The 20,465-nt window shown below is 42.0% G+C and overlaps 2 protein-coding genes across 5 annotated transcripts in view; both read right to left on the bottom strand.

Moving 5' to 3' along the window:
- Positions 1–226: 226 nt before the first annotated feature.
- tars2 (threonyl-tRNA synthetase 2, mitochondrial) lies at positions 227–18,518 on the bottom strand. 4 transcript variants are annotated; one of them, XM_034875043.1, is made up of 19 exons: positions 18,273–18,518; positions 14,518–14,571; positions 12,582–12,757; positions 12,382–12,496; positions 11,605–11,726; positions 11,053–11,161; positions 10,502–10,566; positions 10,335–10,413; positions 8,384–8,530; positions 8,175–8,273; positions 7,072–7,241; positions 6,814–6,976; positions 6,069–6,206; positions 4,737–4,814; positions 4,199–4,299; positions 3,637–3,738; positions 3,460–3,532; positions 576–690; positions 227–491 (listed from the first exon to the last, which is right to left on the bottom strand). In XM_034875043.1, exons 2-19 carry the CDS (start codon positions 14,569–14,571, stop codon positions 349–351), a joined length of 2,049 nt encoding a protein of 682 aa, XP_034730934.1. In that variant the 5' UTR covers positions 18,273–18,518; the 3' UTR covers positions 227–348. The 4 variants fall into 4 exon arrangements, 3 of the variants coding, with proteins under 3 accessions (XP_034730934.1, XP_034730933.1, XP_034730935.1); XM_034875042.1 differs by lacking the exons at positions 14,518–14,571; positions 18,273–18,518 and adding an exon at positions 13,538–13,749; XM_034875044.1 differs by lacking the exons at positions 14,518–14,571; positions 18,273–18,518 and adding an exon at positions 13,538–13,749 and having other exon boundaries at positions 8,247–8,273.
- Positions 18,206–20,465, bottom strand: part of rprd2b (regulation of nuclear pre-mRNA domain containing 2b) — a 14,172-nt gene continuing 11,912 nt past the window's right edge. The window contains 1 exon segment of the mRNA XM_034875009.1: positions 18,206–20,343. Within this exon segment, the coding sequence (XP_034730900.1) occupies positions 18,350–20,343 (1,994 nt within the window). The 3' untranslated portion in view covers positions 18,206–18,349.

The following is a 20,465-nucleotide window of genomic DNA, read 5'->3' as shown; positions in this document are numbered from 1 at the left end:
TTTCTTCCAGTCTTTTAAAGGTATGGCTGGTTTTCTATTTTGATATCATGACACATTCTTACGTAAGAGGGAGGTTTGTATATTTGTTGGATTCTAGCTAACAAATTGCAACTGTAGCTGAGTCTTGCCAATATGAGACGGATAAGGATCTTAACATAGCCTTAAATCTCTTCTGTTCTTCTTTTCCGATCAGCAGATGTCATTAATGGACAAACCAACAAGAAAGGAATCTTTTATATACTTTTATTACAAATTTTAGCAGCCATCTCTTCAGACAAAGTATAACATGTTGAAAATGTAAAAAAAATTTATTACATCAGTGACTCATTATTTCCCGGATTTTTTCTATTAAAACTCGTCTAGGTTGCTCCTGGTGTCTCGTAGCTGGGTAAGGGATGTCAGCACCTCCTCTGTCGGCCTCCTCCCAAGCTGTTTACCCCCTCTGCTTCTCACATTTACTGTTCCACTCTGACTCTCCTTATCCCCCACCACTGGACAAAAACACAAAAATAACATCTTAACATTTAACATCAGTAGCAATGGATATATTAAGTAGGCACAGTGTTCATCTTTACCAAATATGTAGTTGTACTGGGCCAGCTGAGCAGAGCGAATCTTCTTATTTAAGGTTGCTCCCTGATCATCATTCAAATTTGCCATGAAGCCAGCTTCACACAACTGCCGGAACACCTAAACAGAAGAGAGGGACTTCTTTTAAGATTGTATTTGTACTGTTCTCAAAATAAGAGGCAACCTAAAAAGGTCCAATGTCATATATTTCCTGTAATAAATCCAAAAATGACTCATCAGATATTAAGGAAACACGTGAAAGTTGAAAATGCTATCTTTTCTGACAACAATGCTAACGCCAGTATACGGGCTGTAACGGTACACCAAACTTTGGTTTGATTCGGTTCATAATTTTTGACCCACAATTCAATACAAACCTTGATTCTTTTTTCTTTCTTTTTTTTTGGGGGGGGGGGGGGGGGGGGGGGCTAATACAAAATTTTTCCGGCCACATGACATTATTTTGTTGTTGACTACATCCGATGCAACACCAAAAATTCTAATTTACTTTAAAATAATGTTTCCAAAATCATTTTAGTGGTTCATAAACTCGTTGAAATGAGAGATAAGAATATTGGTAACAATTCCCCTCCCAAGATGTAGGGGGAATGAAGGGGAAAAGTATTTTGGTGCCTACAGTAAAGGTGCTGGTTAACAAGTAGCTTATGCTAATGTAATTCTTGGTGGGTAACGTAAGATAACGACACAGTTCAACACGCTAATTTTTTTTTAGTATGATTGTTTTGACCACAGTTATCAACTCTGGGCTAACCCACAAATTCATCAGTAATGTTAACTGTATGGATAGACAACTAATCTAATGGTAATTTAGCTAGCTAGCACACCAGTGTCTTCTGCCTCAGTCTCCCGGCGCTCAGGAATAAGGCGCCAAAAGGACTACTAGTACTTGATGTGGCAGCAGAGGATCTGGACGAGAAGGATAACTCTGGGAGTTGGAAGGGGTGTGTCGCAATTCTGCCTTCCCCCACCGCGACACAGGTTTGTGGAGCTAAGTGTTGCGATTTTGGTTTTAGTTTCCAAATAATTATTGCCCTAGCCAGTATTTTCGCCTTTTAAAATTTTTGTTCCCTAACGGAATTTCTGTTTGTGTTTTGGCGTATGTCTTGTTATCAACCTTAGGCCTACATATTAAGCAGGAACACAAATGGTCCTTTATTAGAGAAGGACAAGCAACAACAACAAAAAGAAATCATGAATGTATTGGTATCTGACCAGTCTGCCATTATTATCATCTGGGAATATTGCTGCATTGTCCCACTTAATCTCTCCGGATCGTCCTTTATAAACCTGAAGCTGCAGAGACCATGTAGCTGCGCTGCTCATCTCTACTTTTACAGAGAGAGCGGACACTGTTGGGATGCACAGGTCTGCCGGCAGGCGGCGGCCACTGGGCAGCGGCTGCACGCCAGGCAGCCTCAAAACACTGCCGTCCCACCGGGAAAAGTCCTGACTCTCCCAATTGCCACTCCGCATCTGGGTGTCAGTGCAACCATTTCTAACCATCTAAACAACTGCAATAGTAGGGGTTTAAATCAAACTCATGACAACAATAGTGACAAATAATGCACGTTAATAAAAATAAATCAGAAGACAACGGAAGAACTTAAACGTGTATTTCAGGTCCGAGCGGCAGCTGATTTAACACGAGACTCTAGGATTAATCTTAGCCTGCCTTTTAGCCTGCTCTGGACCAGGCTAGCCGCAAAGAATAAATCTCCACGGTTACTTGGCTGGGTTTAATTCAACCAGGTTTTGTGCGACCAAGTCAAAGCTAAATTCATCCAGGATAACTTGAATATCCCAGCTTAATCCCTTACCCTGGTTTCATGCAAGAGGCCCCGAGTTGCCAGATATACCTGTAAAAACGTAAACCTAGCTCGCTATAGCTGTAACATTTATACAGCCGCAAACAACCGAAAAGGATCAACGGACATAGATTATACCCAACCTAAAAAATGGCACGTTTCTTACAGTTGCATGACCAGAGATGTAGATAAAAACCCTGGGTAATTATTTGCAGAGTTGGCTAATTTCCTCTTGAACAGGTAAGAATTAGCTTCAGGCTAATTTATCACGGCTACTAGGGATGGGCATGTTATGTAATTTCAACATTTGTGTACTTACATTGAATTACATAGCTAGTTGGTTACTCACAAAAACAATCCAGACACAGCCAGTAAAGTGATCCTGGCCGGTCCTGGCTAACGCCGCCATTCTAACCCTGCTAACTGCTAACGTTACCGGAGGACCAGGCAAGTGTGCCACGGCTGTTTACATGTATTCTGTTCAGCGGCCGTAGCCGACAACAGTAAATTATTTTAGAAAAGAGGGGGGGCTTTAAATCGGGAAGAAAGGAGTTTGCAGTGTAGCGTTTGCTCCCATAATTCTAAACCAATAAGGTGTGTTTAGTCGGGTGGAGAGGATGGGAAAGTAGAGTTATTTTTAGTGGTTCCTACTGTATAATTAAAAGCCAAGGAAGCATGTCTGTTCATCCGGTGGAGAGGACAGTGAGGTTTTTGTGTTTTAGCAGTTCCTACCGTAAGTCTAAGCCGAAATGGTGTGTCTGTCAGTTGAGTACAGAGCTCCGTGTGAACACAGCCTTTGTCAATATAGCCAGCATTTAACGTTAGCTACTCCACTTTGAAGTAACGTCTGGCTATGTGTGACAAGTGTCTAGCAACATTGTTGTGGATGCTGCGGGCTCAGCCTAGCAACCTCCGTGAACTTCTAGTCTGGGGAGTACGAGGCAGGGGAGACGACTCTCTCCAGTATTTCTTATTTGTACTGCAGTAACCATTTTAAACACTAGCTGTCAGTATTACATATTGCACCTTTAATAATGACAGAAAGACATCATCATAGACTGACCTGTTTGCTGTATGACTCACTGTTGCCCCCAATAGGAATTACCATGACCTGCGCTGGGGACAACCAGAGTGGCCTGGGTGAGGTAAAAGGAGAGGTGATGGGTTTGGGTACACTGACTGCATCATAACAGTCTAATAAAATGCATCTGACTCGACGTGATTATTAAGGTCTCCTCACCATTTCCCTCCAAAGTTTTCAGCCAGTATAGCGATCATTCTCTCCAGTGATCCCAGCACTGCCCTGTGGATCATCACTGGCCTGTGCAACTGTCCGTCCCCACTGACAAAAGTAAAAAGAATAAAAAGATGGTTATCAATAGAGTGAGGGTTGGATTATATGACGATATATAATGTCAGATGATGTAAACCTGGCTTACATCAGAAATTTTTCCACAGCATTTATACCGTAGCAGCTCGTCGTTTTAATCTCTCTCTGATTATTAATCAACGTTGCAAAGCATACCATGAGGGAACAAGGACAGACTAATAAAAGGCAAAAAGCCCGTTAAGGCAGAAACAGGGAAAACATTGGCCTAAATTGATCAATTCAAGAAAAGGACTCATCTTTCATGATCCAATTAGGTCCCTATGAAGTTAGACTTCTGCCATTTTAACGTGCAAGCATGTTGGTTCAACAGAGAAGAATATGCTACTAAAGTGCCAGCGTATAGATTTAAATAACGACACATGTATGAATTTAAAGATTTCGAGCCAAATGCAGAAATTTATGAATGACTCACCCGACATACTGAAGATTAAATCTGATCGGCAGCTGGAAGTCCAACTGGATTGTGGCACACTGGTGTTGTCTGCCAAGAGCATCTTTGATCTGGATGTCAATCTATGAAGAAACAGGTAAGAGTGTGTGTTAGCATTAGGCTTTATTTCTCTGTTGTGATGCTGTAGGGGGGAAACTGCATTTTTGTGGACAGAAGTGGTAACAGATGGGTTTCCAGGAGAAGCTGATCTAGCTAATTGTGGCTAGCACACCCTAGCTAGATGAGTGTGAGGAATGTTTGTTTGTTACATGGAGTGTGTCAGTGTGTATCTAACCCCACCCTGACTTGACCTACCTCCACTCTCTGCCTCTACATGACATCTGCCTGAAGCTGACTTCCTCTTGTTGCTTACTGACTTGCATGAGGAAAAGTAAAAAATAAAATTGCCTCAAAGAAGACCAAAGGAAATTCACAAGTTAAGCTCCTTTCTGTTTTCATAAATTACTTCTAAGTGTATAGAAATCAGTTTCTTTTACTGAATGTTGCCCTATCCACTGACCTTTGGTCCATAGAAGGCTCCGTCTCCTGGGTTTAACTCCCAACATTCACCAAAGTGCTGCAGACTCCTCTCCAACTGCTACACACACACACACACAAAGTAGGCATAGAAGTTAATGTAAGAACATTAATGCACCACTTTGTTGGTTTGTCTGTGTGTGTGTGGCTGTGAGAGCGAGAAACCATAATGTTCAATTACACTCAATTTATTCAGCTTCAAAGTGCCACTGGGCCTATTTAAAAAGGCATCCATGGAGATTAAGAGATATACATCTACCCAGCAGCCCGAAGCGCAGCAGGTTATAGGAAAGTACCACTCGTGTAACTGATTGAGGAAATCATTACACCACGTAATTTAATATGTTTCAAGATTTGTTTCCTACAGGAACTGCACTGAAACTGGGTCCAAAATACAGTGCATACAGATTTGAACAGCTGGACTGTATAGGACTAGGGTACCAAAGTACCAAAACCAAACGGCACGCAAATTTTGTTACCTCTTAAATGCTCTCGCTGAACTCAAAATCGGCACGTCTTTCTACGTAACTAGCCGAGATGAGGTGGCTAACAGTAGCATGCTAGCGCTAACATGCTATGTATTGTCTGTCAGATTAATAAAATTCTACGCGCTTTCAGCTTCACGAGAGCAGCCATATTGTATACTGTGTGACGCATAGCACGTGGTAAGAATTCATCCAATCCGCGAATGAGACTGCAAACCAAAGTAGAAGTAGAAAGTGGCACGAAAATAAAAGATTAAAAGTACAAGTACCACAAATTTGTACTGAAGTACAGTGTTTGAGTAAATGTACTTAGTTACATTCCACTACTGGTATTAAGTTTGTAAAAATAACAAATAATATTAATAGTAAATAATTCTTTGTGTGAATGATGTGCCGCCAAAATATTTTGTTCCTGTATTGGACTGTATATTCATGTATTTGTTTTAAAAAGAAATTATCAAAGAAGTTTAACTTACGTTTTTTTTATAGCTATGTTATATTGTTAAAAAGACATTTAGGGGCTATTCCTGCTTCTGACAATGGTTGTGCTTGTTAACTGGAGATCCAAGACTTGCAGCTAGAGTGAAAACTGAGCACACAGTGACTTATAATGTGACAGAAGCAAAAAAATGCTCTGCAATTGGCTTGGCGTTTTGTGCTTTTACAGATTTAGGCACTGTTTGGACACCAACAGCGTTTAAAAAGTCATTTAAGCTCCAGTATGGGGGAAAAAAAACCATACCCAAACCTATTTAAGACTATGTATAATTTTGGCATACCAAAATATGATAAAATGTGTGCATGTGTGTGAAATGTGAATGTGTGTTTACCTGCTCAGCATTATCCCATTGTTCAGTCTCCCCGAGGCATGGTGTAGGACGTGTAGACAGGAGGCAGTTGAAGGAAAAGCCAAAAACTTGATACACACTCTTCACAAAATCCAAGCATGCCACAATCTCTTCTTCCAGCTTAAAAGAAAGTTGAAGACAAGGGCAATAATAGGACATAATAATGTAAATTAAGAGATTAAAGACAGGGAAGTTTATTTATTTATATATCTCACACACACACACACACACACACACACACACACACACACACACACACACACACACACACACACACACACACACACACACACACACACACACACACACACACACACACACACACACACACACACACACTAATGCCTTCAGAGATTGAATCAGTATTTCAGCGCCTAACAGAATGATGATTATCTTGTGAGTATGATCTCTGTGAATTAACAGAATGTCAACAGAAGGTCTGGAGGAACGCAATAGGTATCGCGGGAACTTTCCGGTGCACTATTTGGGGGATCAGGATTATACAGAATGTACAGCCAGAGTGATGCACATAAGGAGGTGTAATGTTTGAGCAGGACAAAGACCTTCATTCATACAGGCAGAGGCCTCCTGGAATGTTTCTGGAGTTATTTGTACAGCCCTAATCACTGTAATATGGTCCCACATGTGTCCCATTCAATGTCTACCACACTTACTTAAATCTGCAACAAGGCATTTTGGTATGCATGTTTGTATGTGGAATGTGTACCTGCTCAGGTGTACAGAAGATGTGAGCATCGTCCTGGCAGAACCTTCGAACACGAGTGAGACCTCCCAGCGCTCCGGAGAGCTCATTTCGATGCAGCGCCCCAAAGTCGGCCCATCGCAGAGGAAGCTCCCTCCACGAGCGAACACGCTGCTCAAACATAAGACTAAACACAGGAGAGGAGAGTGAGGTTAAGTCACTATTAAGACACTAGAGTACAGGAATGTGTGCATGTCCATGTCTTTGCGTGCGTGCATTTACCAGTGCGCAGGACAGTTCATGGGTTTGAGTGCGTAGGTCTGAGAGCCCTCTGATGTCACAGTGAACATGTTCTCGCTGTAGTGTTCCCAGTGGCCCGAGCGCTCCCACAATGCAGTGCTGTACAGGGTTGGGGTCACAACCTCGTTGAATCCTCGCTTTTGGTATTCACTCTACAAGACGTCAGGAAGGAAGGATGTGTGACAATGAGTGCAGGCCGGGGTCAGACTGTCACAACAGCGCAATAACTGAAGGCTAACGAGTAATATCCTGACGGCTGACATGAACACATGTATATCGTCCAATTGACACAGCTTTATTTATTGTTATGTTAATGCATGTGCATGTTTGTGTGTGTGCGTGAGAGACGTTAACATGGACATTACAGTTTTAAACCAATGAAGGAAACATTCTAAATAAAGTAAACAGCATTTTCTGATTACCTAAACCGAACTAAGGTCAAAGTTGGAGTTTATATAATCAAATTCAGACGAGGGGTATTTCAGCTTTAGTTGCGTAAGTGCTAAACAGGATTATACAGTTTCAGTTCATTTTTAAGTTGTTGCTGAAGACTCAATGCAATAGAGGATGCAGGTGAAGTTATAACCAAGCTTCTTTTTATAAATTTGTGTCTGGGATGACCAGTCAAAATACAGTAAATACTAAGTTATACAGTAATCCCATAGTAATTCTATTGTAACAAATTTATGCAACTGAAATCTGCTTTTATCCTTCCACACCAAAAGCTATACAACACTTATACTATTTCATAATTTGTAAGCCCTCTCCACCTTAATATAAACAAACAAACTTGTGTTTTTCTATATGGCCATTAGAGGGGTGTTACTGTTTGAGGTTCCACTTTTCTTTCTTTGGCAACATTAATTGTTGTCCTGTAATCTGGAGCACATAAAATGGAAATATGGAATAGTTCTAAAACTGAAGGCTTTAATTATAAATAATTAAATAGGCCTATGACTTTTATTTAAGTAATTCTGCTGATGTATTGGTCTTGTAAAATGCTCTTATATAGAATCAAATGTAAAGTCAGAGAATTGCAGGCCAATTACATGTAGTCAGTGACTGGGAATAGAGTGCATGTTTACCTTAATAAAGTCAGTGAGGGTGTTGTAGATGTATGCTCCTTTAGGCAGGAAAAAGCAGCTGCCTGGACTTACATCATTAAAGAAGAACAACTCCTGGTCCTATGCAAAAACATGAACACATGGCATTTATGAACAGAAAACATTTCTTAAGCCAATTGCTCTATTTGATTTAATTTGATACACCATTTTTAATTTAGATTTTGTCTTACCGTCCCAATGCGTCTGTGGTCTCTTCTCCTCGCCTCTTCCTGCTCCCTCTCCCACTCCTCCTTGTCCTTCTCTCCTGGAAAGGCAACACCTAAAAGACGCATCAAACCTGAGGACTCTGTCTGATTGGCCAGAGTCACGGGTGACAGCTTGGATTTTTTAGATGTGGAGTGAGGAGAAGAGGGAGAGAGACAGAGACAATAATAAGTGAACAAAGAGGTGACAAAAGAGAAAGGGGAAGAAAGGGTCAGCTAGAAAAGGATGGGTAAACTGATTTTGAGTGACAGCACGTCTGATGGATGGCAGTGTTTGTAAGGGCCAAGCACATGAAACTGGCCCCTGACATACAACATCCTGCTGCTGATATTTCCAGCCTGGATGCCATGGAATCAATGTGGCAAACTAATATCTCCCTTGATCAATAAAGACAGGGAAAATTCTACTGCCCAGCATGTGTCCCACAGGGAACTGTGCCAAATGGTTTCAAATAGGGCTGGAATCTCCCACTCAACTAGCCGATTTATTGGTCGATACGTTCTGGCTCGACCAAACTTCTGACTGGTTGATTTTTAGCTGTGTTAATTTCATCAGGTGGATGCATAGACCGTCAGGCCTAGAAAGCCTTGTTTTATTGGTTTGCTGAATATTTCTTTAATTGTGAGTGTTTAATTTCCAGTCAGTCCTCCTCAACCATGTCAAACACATTGACAGTGTGGCAGCATTTTACAAAAATAGATAGCGGAAAAAAAGTTGAATGCAAAGTTTGCAAGTAACAGTTTGCATATCGCAGCTCGACTACAAACATGGCATATAACCTAAAAACGGTAAGCTAACTTGTCTACTTTAGGTTGGCCTGTCTGTTTTGAGCAGGCTATATTAACATATCAGAATTGGCAAATTTCATAGTTTAATAATCGTTTTATAACTAGGCCTACAGGCGCACCCACCTGCGACGACGGTAGCGTTCCCCAGACACACCCAGACCCCGCTGGATGTTAAGCCTCTATCATCCAAACGCAAAAAGCCTCCATCATCCAAACGCAAAAAAAAAAAAAAGCCGAGCTCCAATGTTCAGCCGCTTCGTGCGAAGACATGCACAGAGCGCTGATGCAGTGCATCAAGCCGACAGACAAGTGTCATTTCAGTGCAAAATAATTAGGTCAAAAACGTTTAATATACTGCAAATAGCCTACAAGGACAAGTACTGCGGGACAGTACAGTTAATTAATCTAACGTTTTTTTACTACAGCCGTGCTCTGAATTCCTTAAGAGGAAAAAATGTCGGCCTCCAAAAACTGCCATAGAATTATAAATTATTATTGTCCACTTTCACTGAGTTAAATCTATTAACATACTTCCGTCCTTATAATCACTACCAAATAGTCATTCATTTTCATTATTTTAACCCTTTAAATTTTGTTTGTTTGCATAATAGCACGGTTGACATGAACCCCCCCAAAAAAATAAAACAAAAGAATTCCGTATACTAAATGCAAAGTCTTTTGCCAAAAAAGTCTGGAATGTGTCAAATATTTAGCAACAATATTGTGTGTACATAATACAGCAGCACTAACCCTGAATAATGATGTATTTGCCCTATATGAATAACATTACAATTATGTTCGCACGCAACATAATTGTAATACGCAATAAAGGGCTCAATATGGGGAAACCTGTACAAATAACAATTGTGAAGCCAGGCTCTAGATTTAAAACCTGGTAGGATTTTATCAATCCATAAGATAAAATTGAATAAAAGGGCTAATGTGGAAGGCATATATGGGAGCAGTTGTGCAAGAAAAATGCAGGTCAACCTAAAAGAAGAGATGTGTCAAGAGTACATAAAACTACAAAGAAGCAAGCAGTGAGTGAGTGAGTGAGTGAGTGAGTGAGTGAGTGAGAGAGAGAGAGAGAGAGAGAGAGAGTGAGAGAGAGAGACACATACTTACATACCTGGATTGTCTTGAAGACCTTGAGGAGGCCAGTGTGTGGGAGTAGGGGGCCGTCACAGACCGCTATACTGTCTCCACACCTGATCCACATAGAAAGCATGAAAAATGTTTAATGTTTAGGTGAAATTCAGGGTGAGTGTGTTTGTGCGTGTGTGTGTGTTTTAATACCTGTATACTGTGATGGTGGGGCCATTCATCTGCTCCTCAACAAGCTGCATTCTTAGCTTACTGTTCTATAAGAAGTACAACCCACAAAACATTCACATTAGCGGGACATTAGGAAGGGGCCTGACCTCGGTAAGTAAACACGGAGAGGGACAGTAGAAAATATCCCTGGCACACCATAAACAGGAGCCACTCCAAAACGGTAAGTAATATCATGGCTACATGTTATCAAAAGGCAACATTTTAATAAACACTCAATTACACAAGCTGCAACATGACCAGAGAAGTTCAACATGGCAGAATAATGATCTGCAATAACAAACACAACAGAAAACTAACAATGTTTTTTCATTGAAATAATACATTACTCTGTTGATACTTTTACTCGGTGTGAGGTACAAAGAGTACTGTTCCCGGGTAGAATAAATTCACCAAGCCTACATTAAGATTGATCTGCTAAATAACATATACTGTCATTGAAAGGAAAGCACGGCTGTAAGTACTAACATTAACAACAACAGCAGCAGAAAACAAAAGACATTTGTGTATCTGACCTGGAAGAGCTCTTGGACCTCTTCTGTATTCAGCTCCAGTCTGGACAGAGGAAGTTTAAGGGCTGCAGCTTGTTTACATCTGTCCTCCACATCACTCAGAGACAAGGCACTGCAAGTGAAGAAGAAAGATTCAGGTGAAACATTGGAAACCGAAAAATCTGCAGCAGTAAATGAAAGGAGAAGAGGTCAGTTGTTCTGCAAAGATCATGTAAAATAAACATTTAATAATCCCTGTACTGGAAAAAGGGTCATTGTAGCAGCACTACATAACGTATAGCTATAAGAAAAATTATATTGTTAACACGGATGTATAAATGTCAAGAAGCCACATAAGGAAGGGAAGAGAAGCCCCCAAATATTAAAGAAATACTCTATTTTGTAGTGTAGGTCAGTAATTCTTAAGCACTCTACAAGTGCAAATGGTCCACACAAGGCCACATAGACAGATTTTGCAGACTACACCACTGTGGCTAAAAGCCCACACTTGATCTCGTTTCCAGAACAGATTGCACCTGGAGTGCGTTATCAGAGACAGTTACATGAAAATCTCACCTGCTGTTCAGCAGATGGTCGCAGTAAAGCCCGAGCACCGACGCTCCTTCTCTGCACACCTCTGCACCAAATACCTTTTCCAACACTCCGCCCAGGACGCATGCTCCTGTCCTCCATGCCGCCTAGACAGGGAGGGTGATAAAGAGTATTTGAAGAGATTTGTAGAGATCTAATGAGTGTTTGGAACGGTCTTTTTGGATATGAAATGTCTCCAACTGACTTGAAAACATCCAAATAACAGCTAGTGACATTTCTTCAGAGTCTACTTAACTATCTAGCCTTAGAAACACAGGGACGCCCGGTTAGCTCAGCTGGTAGAGCGGGTGCCCATATATAGAGGTTTATTACTCAACGCAGCGGGCCCTTTGAACCTGCTGCCCTTTACTGCATGTCATTCTCCCTCTCTCTCTCCCCTTTCATGTCTTCAGCTGTCCTGTCATAATAAAGGCCTAAAAATGACCCCCCCCACATCAAAAAAAGAAACACAGAACCATCCTTTACAAAAGACCTAAAGACACTCTCCCTTGGATTACTTGTTCCAGAACTGAACTGTTATCTGACTTTTTAAGTTTATTTGTAATCTCTTGATTACCCTTTTTTTGTCTTTTACTGAATTATGTTTCTGTCTAACCCATTATATGTCCTTCCTTTTCCACTGAAGTCAAGGAAGGGGGACTGAGAGAAGAAACTTGACACATCCAATTGACAAATCCAACAAACTGAAACAACACAAAAGCAAAAAACAAAAGTATGAAAACAAAACAAAAGAGTGATCACCTGTCTTCCCTCAACTGTGTCAAACCCCAGAAGTTGTAGTTCGCAATCTGCCTCTAGGGGCCGTCCGAGCTCCCACAACTCTCCATTCACCTTACTGACCAGTGCACCTTTCGCACTGCAAGCAGAGATAACAACCCTGTTATATCACTAAAGTAAAAACAAAAACAATAATGGAACACATTTCTGTAAAATTAATTTACCGGACACTCTGAGCAACAAAGAGAGGTGTGGTGACCCCAGCTGTCCCCTTTACTGTCCGGCCATCAGCCAGTCGGATACTGAGGCCAATTCCTGGAGCTTCATCTCTCCTCTTATTGCTTTGTTTTTCCCTGAATGACTCAAAGACTCGCAGTTGCTCAGATGAAGCTGGGCACACCTGCAGACAAACAGCAAAGATGAAAAGGGATGAAAGGAGTGCAATGCAACCACTAAGTTAAAAAAACACCTCTATGAACCAGTTAAAAAACATTATATGGAAATGTAACAAAAATTGGACATGGTGACATTCATGAAGGTTTGATTACTTCCGGGCTGTTGAATAAGACTGCATTAGTTTTAACTAGGTGTGCCTAATAAAGAGTGTGTATTGATACACTAATATTAATATTGTTTTGAAACAGTGTGACAATGCTTCAATGTTGTCTTTTCTTCACCTTGATGGCTGCATTATGGGGAAGTAGTACCTCATTCTTTAAAGTATCTATTACCTTGGTCATTTTATTCTCACTTTTTCATCACCCACTCATAGTTTACATTAAATTGTATATGACATATTGACAGACAAACCCCAAATGATCAATTTCGAGGTATTCTGTAAAATAAATTGACTACTTTTCTTTATTTTTTAGTGAACCACATGGGAACTAAATGAGAGGAAGGAGGGGTCTATGAAGCTCATATGAAACACTAATGTACAGTATATAAACCTACATTTCGGGTATTTTCAAAAAACAAGTGGAAAACCATGTCCAACAACTGAAACTGAGATAGCTTTTGAACTAAAAATAAAACAGGTTTCGCATAGCACAAAACAGCTTCACACAGTTGTCAAGCATCAAGAACAACCTCTACCTCTCAACACTGACATAACACAAACTGTACTGTTAGCTAACGTTAGCTGTCGTTTTTTCCCGGCAGTTATAATAAGCCCGCGCACCTTGCTGTACTTCCTGTGCGTGCGAAGCGTCGCAGGAGCTGCCGTCCGACAAATAAACAGTCGAAACATCTGTGTCACCGCCATCCTAAACACACGCGGTCTTTTCCAAATATCCTACATTACTGTCACCCTTCGCAGCAAGCAGCCATAACACCGGAAACCAAGATTAGGACAGCAGCGGTGACGTTGGCTGCGTAATCATATGACGCTAATAGGAGGCAGCGTGCGCGCACCCAGGCGTCCACATGACAGCGCGCGTCAACACAGGAGCTGCACATACGGGACATGTGCAGTTGTTAGAGGGCTAATGCTTGATGTTAACACCTAAAGCCATGCACACTGAGATCAGGTACTTATGGCAGGGTTAAAATAAGCTGAAATCTTAACGAAACTCTTCCTGCTTGGAAATTGGCGATAGGTGACGCTTAACACAAGCCAATGATCACACGGCATTAGCAAACTGCGACTGCAATTCACCGATCCACTGGTGGGCAACTCAAAGTATTTTCACACAGAAACTTACAACATCACGACAGGCAACAAGGCTGAACAGCAAAGCTGATGTGCTCCATTATGAAGCTACGCACTTTGCCTAAAGAGCCGTCTGCTGTACACTATAGGTGCATTTGGAGAAAGATGTTAGAGCAAGAAGAATTGGTGTGTTTGAGAGCTGATAAATTCAGACAAAAATCTAACTTCCAATTTATATTTTATCCTCACAAAAAAAAACTTAGCTGTTGTTCCTGTTCAAATAATTAACACATTTTAAGCCTTCCCCGCGCAAATGATTACAACGTTTAGAAATGTTTCACTTTACATCTGAATCATTGAATATTTTGTTACAAGTAATAACTGTCAGATTGACAGCTATGGCCAGGTTAAACAAGTTAATTAACAACTCAAATAAATCTGTTTTCTAAGTAAACAGAAGTACTGTAATATCAAGATTGTTCGACCTAAAGACTTTAGAGCTGACCTACCACTGAACTGCCACTTGGGGGAGCTACACCTCTTTCGGAAAGAATATGGTCCATCTACATAGTGAAGAAAAACAATCTATTATCAATATTGAAATACATGTAAGCATCTAATTTGTATAAAAACTTTGAATTCAGGCAGCTTTAAGTGTTCATCTTACAAATAAGTCTAGCTGGCCACATCTAGACCATTTGACTGTAGTGGACCCAATTATGCATAAACCTTGTATGGATTTCAAAACCCATGGGACCACCTATGGTATTTCCTATTATTATTATTATTTCCAATAAGTATAATGAAAAGCACACAAGTACATACGTCAAAGTTCGGCAAATTAACGAGTTAAATGTTTACAAGCAAGAGCTATGTTGGTCAAATGCCTAAAAAAAAAAGAAGACAACTGATAGTTGTGCCGAATGGTATCAATACTTAACATTAAAGAAGTGATTTTGGCTATACAATTATCAAAATATCACCAGTTTTGCTGTTACTGTAAAATAATTTTACAGACGTCATAATAAAACATTTCCCTTTGAATGTCTGGTGAAGCTGAAAAGATGCTTTAGCAACATGAATGCATGTTCTTACATCATATAATCTAAAAAATATATATTTGTATAGTTATTTACTAATAAGTGTACAGCCATTGCTTAGGTTTCTGTTAATGTTGTGACTGAGGTTATGGCTGGTCCACTGGAACTGGGTCATCAAACAGTCTGTATTAAGTGAATTCTGTAAATGCGGTCCACGTACTGTAAAGGCCAATACCTCGGTGTAAAGTTGATATCACAAGAGTCACAAAGTTAATGAATGGCATTTCTGAAATGTGGCTTTCCAACAACAGTGTGCATCGTAGAGCGCAAATGTATAGCAACAATCGCCCCCCCCCCAAAAAAAAAAAAATCTGTCTTCCCAAGGAGGTAATGAGAGAAAATGTTGAGTTGAGGTTTTTGTAAGAGGCAAAAAGTCATAGAAAACTAGAAATCACCTCCCTGTTAAATTAAGAGCACACCGACTGCTTACAGTCACTGGTGCAAAGACAAGCAAAACCAGAGATATATTAAATATGCAAGGAAAATGGAACTCAATGAAAGCACTAAAAATGGTAGTCTTCCTTATGCAATCTGATATAGGCTTTGTGTAAAAACAAAATAAAACTGATAGAAAAATATGGACATGTATTTAGCTTTTAAAGTATGCATATATTGACTGTGACAATAATAGAATGAGTGCATGTTCATCACACCAGAAAGGATTGGACACTCAAAGGCCGGTGATATAGCATCATTGATGAGAACAGCAGTAAGAGCAATTCAACTTATCAAATATACACAGACTATCAGCTTTTGTCACATCTTCAGTCAACTTCCAACTCAATTTTTCAAAAAAGAAACAGAGAGAGGTTATTTACAGGGACATGTGAAATGTTGAACTTGATAGGTGCTTAGTAAGCAAGATTGTTTTTATAATCTAACTTTGCTCACACCAAACTGATTTGGGTTGATATTTAGCTGTTTCAATGAGTGATCAGAAAAAAAAGAGTTTACAAAAAGGTGGTAACAGACTTGTATAACATTCAGTAAAACATCAGAACTCTGATGATGTGCTAACACTGTAGTGACAAATATTCTCTTCTGTGGTTACATTTTTACAATGTATCTAACTTTCTGCGGTAACGTTTGCAGGTGCTCAGTGTATCTTGATGAACTGGAGACAACACACACTCACACTCCATGATCAGACAAACACAGGAGACATGAAGCTTTGAGCAGCAACACCCAACATGCACCTCTCCCTGCGTTGGCAAACTAGAACAGAGGGAAGCCAAACAGCAATAACCCCTGCACATGATGGAGGATTACTGCCATAGTGTTGACCCTTTTTGGGGTTTTTTTTACGCTCAAGTTTTGAGAGGTGCACTAGTGTTTCTGGACGAAGCAATGTGAGCAAAAGGTAAGCTCTGGGGTTAAGGGCAAAAGCATGAAATTAGCAAAGAAAAAACAGAGGAAGAGGTCAAACCAACTGGAGTATTTAAATAAACCATTTTCAAAACGATCCTAATTAGCTCAAATGTCTTCGCCCCCGATACCATCTGTCGGCACTGCTGCAAAACGGGACATTGCGGAAAATTACAGCGCAAACAACAAATGCGTGTTAATGCATTATGAAAATGGCAGCACCTATGTTGACAAAAACAGACAAGATAAATCAGCTGAACAGCGCATATAAATTACAACAGCGCAATTCAAGTGATAGTGACCAAATATAATATAATAACCCCCCCCCCCCAGTTGAATTGAAACTGGATTTTATTCAAAATCAGAGTATCACTATCGAGTATCTTCATGACTCAGTCTAACTTGAAGCGCGCACAGGCACACATTTGTGTTGGAAATGAAAATACATAATTATCTTCGCCCTCCTCTTCTGCATGGTGGTTTCAAAGGGAGGACAGAAAAAGGTGCGACAGATACTGCAGAGTAATTCTTCTGGAGCTAAAGCTTATTCAAGGCCTGAATCACAGTAAAGAGTGAGTGAGTGATGATCATTGTCCTCATTAACAGAAACAAGGGCTTGAAGAAAAAAAAGCTGTGACATCTCCATTTTTATATTTACAAGCTTAGGAATATACAGTGGGAGAGATGGAAGGGAGAAAACGGTCAAGCAAGAGAAGATTATTTACAGTAGGTACTCCGAAGATAGGAAAAAGTTTTAACCTCCGCTGCAACACGAATCTCATCACTTTAAATGAGAAACACCATGTCAGGACACACAGCACACACCCATGGAAGAAGAGATTATTTTGGAACTTACTTTCATAAAACATTTTTAGAGGAACATTTTGGGGAATACAGTTATTGGCTTTCTTGCATAGAGTTGGATGGCTCTAAAAGCTGGGGGACAGGAGACCATTAGCTTAGCATAGCAATAAGACAGGAAATGGCAGCAGAAAGCTAGCCTGGTTCCGTCTACAGGTGATAAAGTCAACTGGCTTTTTCTGGCGGGGAGCAGCAACTTCCTGGAGTCTTGGGGCTTAGCGGTTTGAGTGCATCAGTAGAGAGTCACTGAAGTTGCTGCACCCCTTCACAAAAATATCTGGGACATGATTCAACGTAAAACATATAATTTGAACACCTTAGGTTTTGTACATATTAAATTAACAACATAAAGACTAATGTGTTAATGAGATAGAGCCAGGATAACTGTTGCCATTTCCAGTTTTTATGCTAAGCTAAGTGGTCATAGCTGTACCTTCATGTTTAGCACACATACAGTGTGAGAGACGTATTTATCTTCTTCATATTGATCCAACTTTCAAGTTAGAAAGCAAATAAGCTCATTTCCCAAAATTTCAGCCTTCTGTTTTTAGTTTCTTCCCTCTGTATCCTATGAGACCCATATCTCTCGTTCACTCTGTTTTCTCTCAGGTGACCCAACAATCACACAGGTATGCAAACTCTTAAACTATAGTTTAATTTCAGCTTGAACTATCTGCATTTTCTTCCTAAGGTCATGGCACCCAACCTAAAGAAAGTTTCAACTACATTGTATAGAGAAATGGGAAAAAAGGGATAAATTGAGGGTTGTTACACAACACTGCACTATGTAACTGATAACCTCATGGCTGCACTATACAGTGTAAGATGACTGGCTGGCTACCTCGCTGAAGCATGAAGAGTAAGTCGGCTATTTACACACAACCTATGGTAGTTTTAATTCAAGCTAATTAACAGAGTAAAGATATCTGGGCTCATACCAGCAGGGCTAACACACACTCTGCACTTCAGTGCAGGGCGCTTCCACTTCTCATTCAGCATGTGTTAGATGACCACATCAGTAGCGTGGGGGTAGGAAGGGTCTCTTCTGCGCATGGAAGGGACTGCCTGTGAATGGAGGACCGGACCGCTTTCCCCCACGAAATCCCCCCATGTGGCGATCTTGGTTAAACTGCTGAGAGGTGGTTCGGCCTCGCTGCAGAGGTCTTTGTGGGATTGGGACTGAGAGGATCGGGGGTCGAGGACTGGGCAAGTTAAGGAGGGGAACAGGGTTAGAGGTTTGATTGCGGGGCTGAGCTGGAGGACTAGTGGGGGACTTTTGGAGAGGAGGGGGAGCGGACTGAGAAGTGGGGCGACTGGGAAGCGTTTCGACTGCAGGGGAATTAGGCGTGGAGGGAGAGGGTGTGGAGGATGTGGGAGAGGGGGGTGGAAGGGGTAGATTCAGAGGCTCTTTAACTCTTCCCAGTAAGGGTAGAGGAACACCAGGGGTACCTACGCGGTGGAGAGGGAGTGCATGGCGGGGGACAAAAGCCTCTTTAACTGTGCCAGGACGGTGCAGCTTAGGGGGCTCACCTAGCAATGATGACATGAGGGGTGGAGGGGCCATTTTGCTTCCTCTGGGCCCTCCGCCACCTCGCTCTACACCTTCAGGTCTGACAGAGGGAGGGAGGGGACGGTCCACAGGGACCAACATTCCCCCCACCATGACTGCAGAGGGCACAGCGTGGTGAGAAGGTGGAGGGGAAGGGCGCTGTGGTATGGGAGGTGGAGGGGGTCGAGGGATCGGTGGAGGAGGGCTGAAGAAATGGGATTGAGGAGGAGGATGCTGGTGGAGGAGTGACGGAGGAGGAGCCTGAATGTTCTCCGTGTGGTAGGGCATTTGGAACTGAGCTAGGGGAGGAGGATGTGCGTGAGGATGGGACGGAGGAGGGTGGAGATGTGGGAGGAGGAGATGCGGAGGAGGAGGATGCATGGCTGGGGTCCTGTCCTCAGTGCCAATGTTAAGAGGAGGGGGGGCAGCATGGGGTGAGGGAGCTTCCATGTATTCCTCTTCTTCGTACCACATCGCTCCTCCCGGCCGACCGCCAGCACCTTCCCCTCGCCGAGAGCCTCTGCCAATCACACGGATGCTCTCTACCGTCTTGATGCGCTCGCCAGCGAGTGGGCGGTTCGAGTAGCCTAGAGTTTGGATGGGGGCCCCTTCAGTGCAGGGTGACACTAGTGTCTCAATACGATGGTACTGACCCTCATTCCCATCCCCACCTGGAGACGCCTGACTTTTTCCCTCTCTTTTACCACTAAGACCTCCATCATCTGAGCTGCTGCTGGCCTTACGAGAACCTGCAGAGAGTCTCCTTTCTCCAATCCCTCTGTTGTTTCCCATCATCCTGATCTGGCCGTGTTGTCCATCTTTCTTACCCTTCATGTCATTACCGGGGGAGGAGGAGAACTGCTTTCTCACATTTATCACTTCATCGTCCTTTAATTTGGTGCTGCTCTTTTTTCCAGCTCCATACCGGGAAGAGGAGGAAGAGGCCAGAAAGTCTCCATTGCTGTTGCTTCCTGACGGGGTGATCACAGCATCCCAGGGTTCGCTGCGGTAGGCTGTGGGTGAGAGGTTATGGCCCCCAGATGACCCTAAAGATTCTGGCACACTCCCAGGTGTGTCCATGATCTCATCCTGGGTGGGTGTGCCAGCAGCCTCATCTCTTACTGGGGTCCCATCCACCCCTTCAGGACTGACATCACCTAGAGCAAGACTAAAACCTGGATTACCCTGCAGGAAACTGTTGATTTTGGATTCTAGGCTGGGGGGAGAGACAGAAGAAGCTGAGAGACGAGGAGGGGGTGGAGGAGGAGGGGACAGAGGTCTAGCCTTCTCCCAGTCTCTGGTTCTCCCAGGTGTGTCTCGTTTGAGGCTGTTGCCCAGAGTGGGTTTTGTTTTAGGGGTGGTTGGGCTGAGCATGCTTTTAACTGCTGATGATTCTGGAGAGGTTCGAGTGGAAGGAGCGGAGGTGCTGTTTGTCACACTTTGCAGGAGAGAGGACAAACCTGCACCAAGACAGAAATGGGATGGGACGGGGGAGTCAGAGAAAAAGAGATAATGACATATTTTATAAATTAAAATGTTCATTAAAAAGGTGAACTGTGTGTGTGTGTGTGTGTGTGTGTGT

Source organism: Etheostoma cragini, chromosome 6 (genome assembly GCF_013103735.1).
Source record: "Etheostoma cragini isolate CJK2018 chromosome 6, CSU_Ecrag_1.0, whole genome shotgun sequence".
Classification (NCBI taxonomy): Eukaryota; Metazoa; Chordata; class Actinopteri; order Perciformes; family Percidae; genus Etheostoma; species Etheostoma cragini.
This window is presented reverse-complemented; position numbering and strand designations above follow the sequence as displayed.

Coding starts and splice junctions, on each gene's coding strand:
- tars2 (XM_034875042.1), bottom strand. CDS start 13,621: ATGGCGGTGACACAGATGTTTCGACTGTTTATTTGTCGGACGGCAGCT. Junction 12,497..12,581: donor TTTGTTGCTCAGAGTGTCCG/GTAAATTAATTT, acceptor CTCTGCTTGCAG/TGCGAAAGGTGCACTGGTCA. Junction 8,274..8,383: donor ACCACAGACGCATTGGGACG/GTAAGACAAAAT, acceptor GTTTTTGCATAG/GACCAGGAGTTGTTCTTCTT.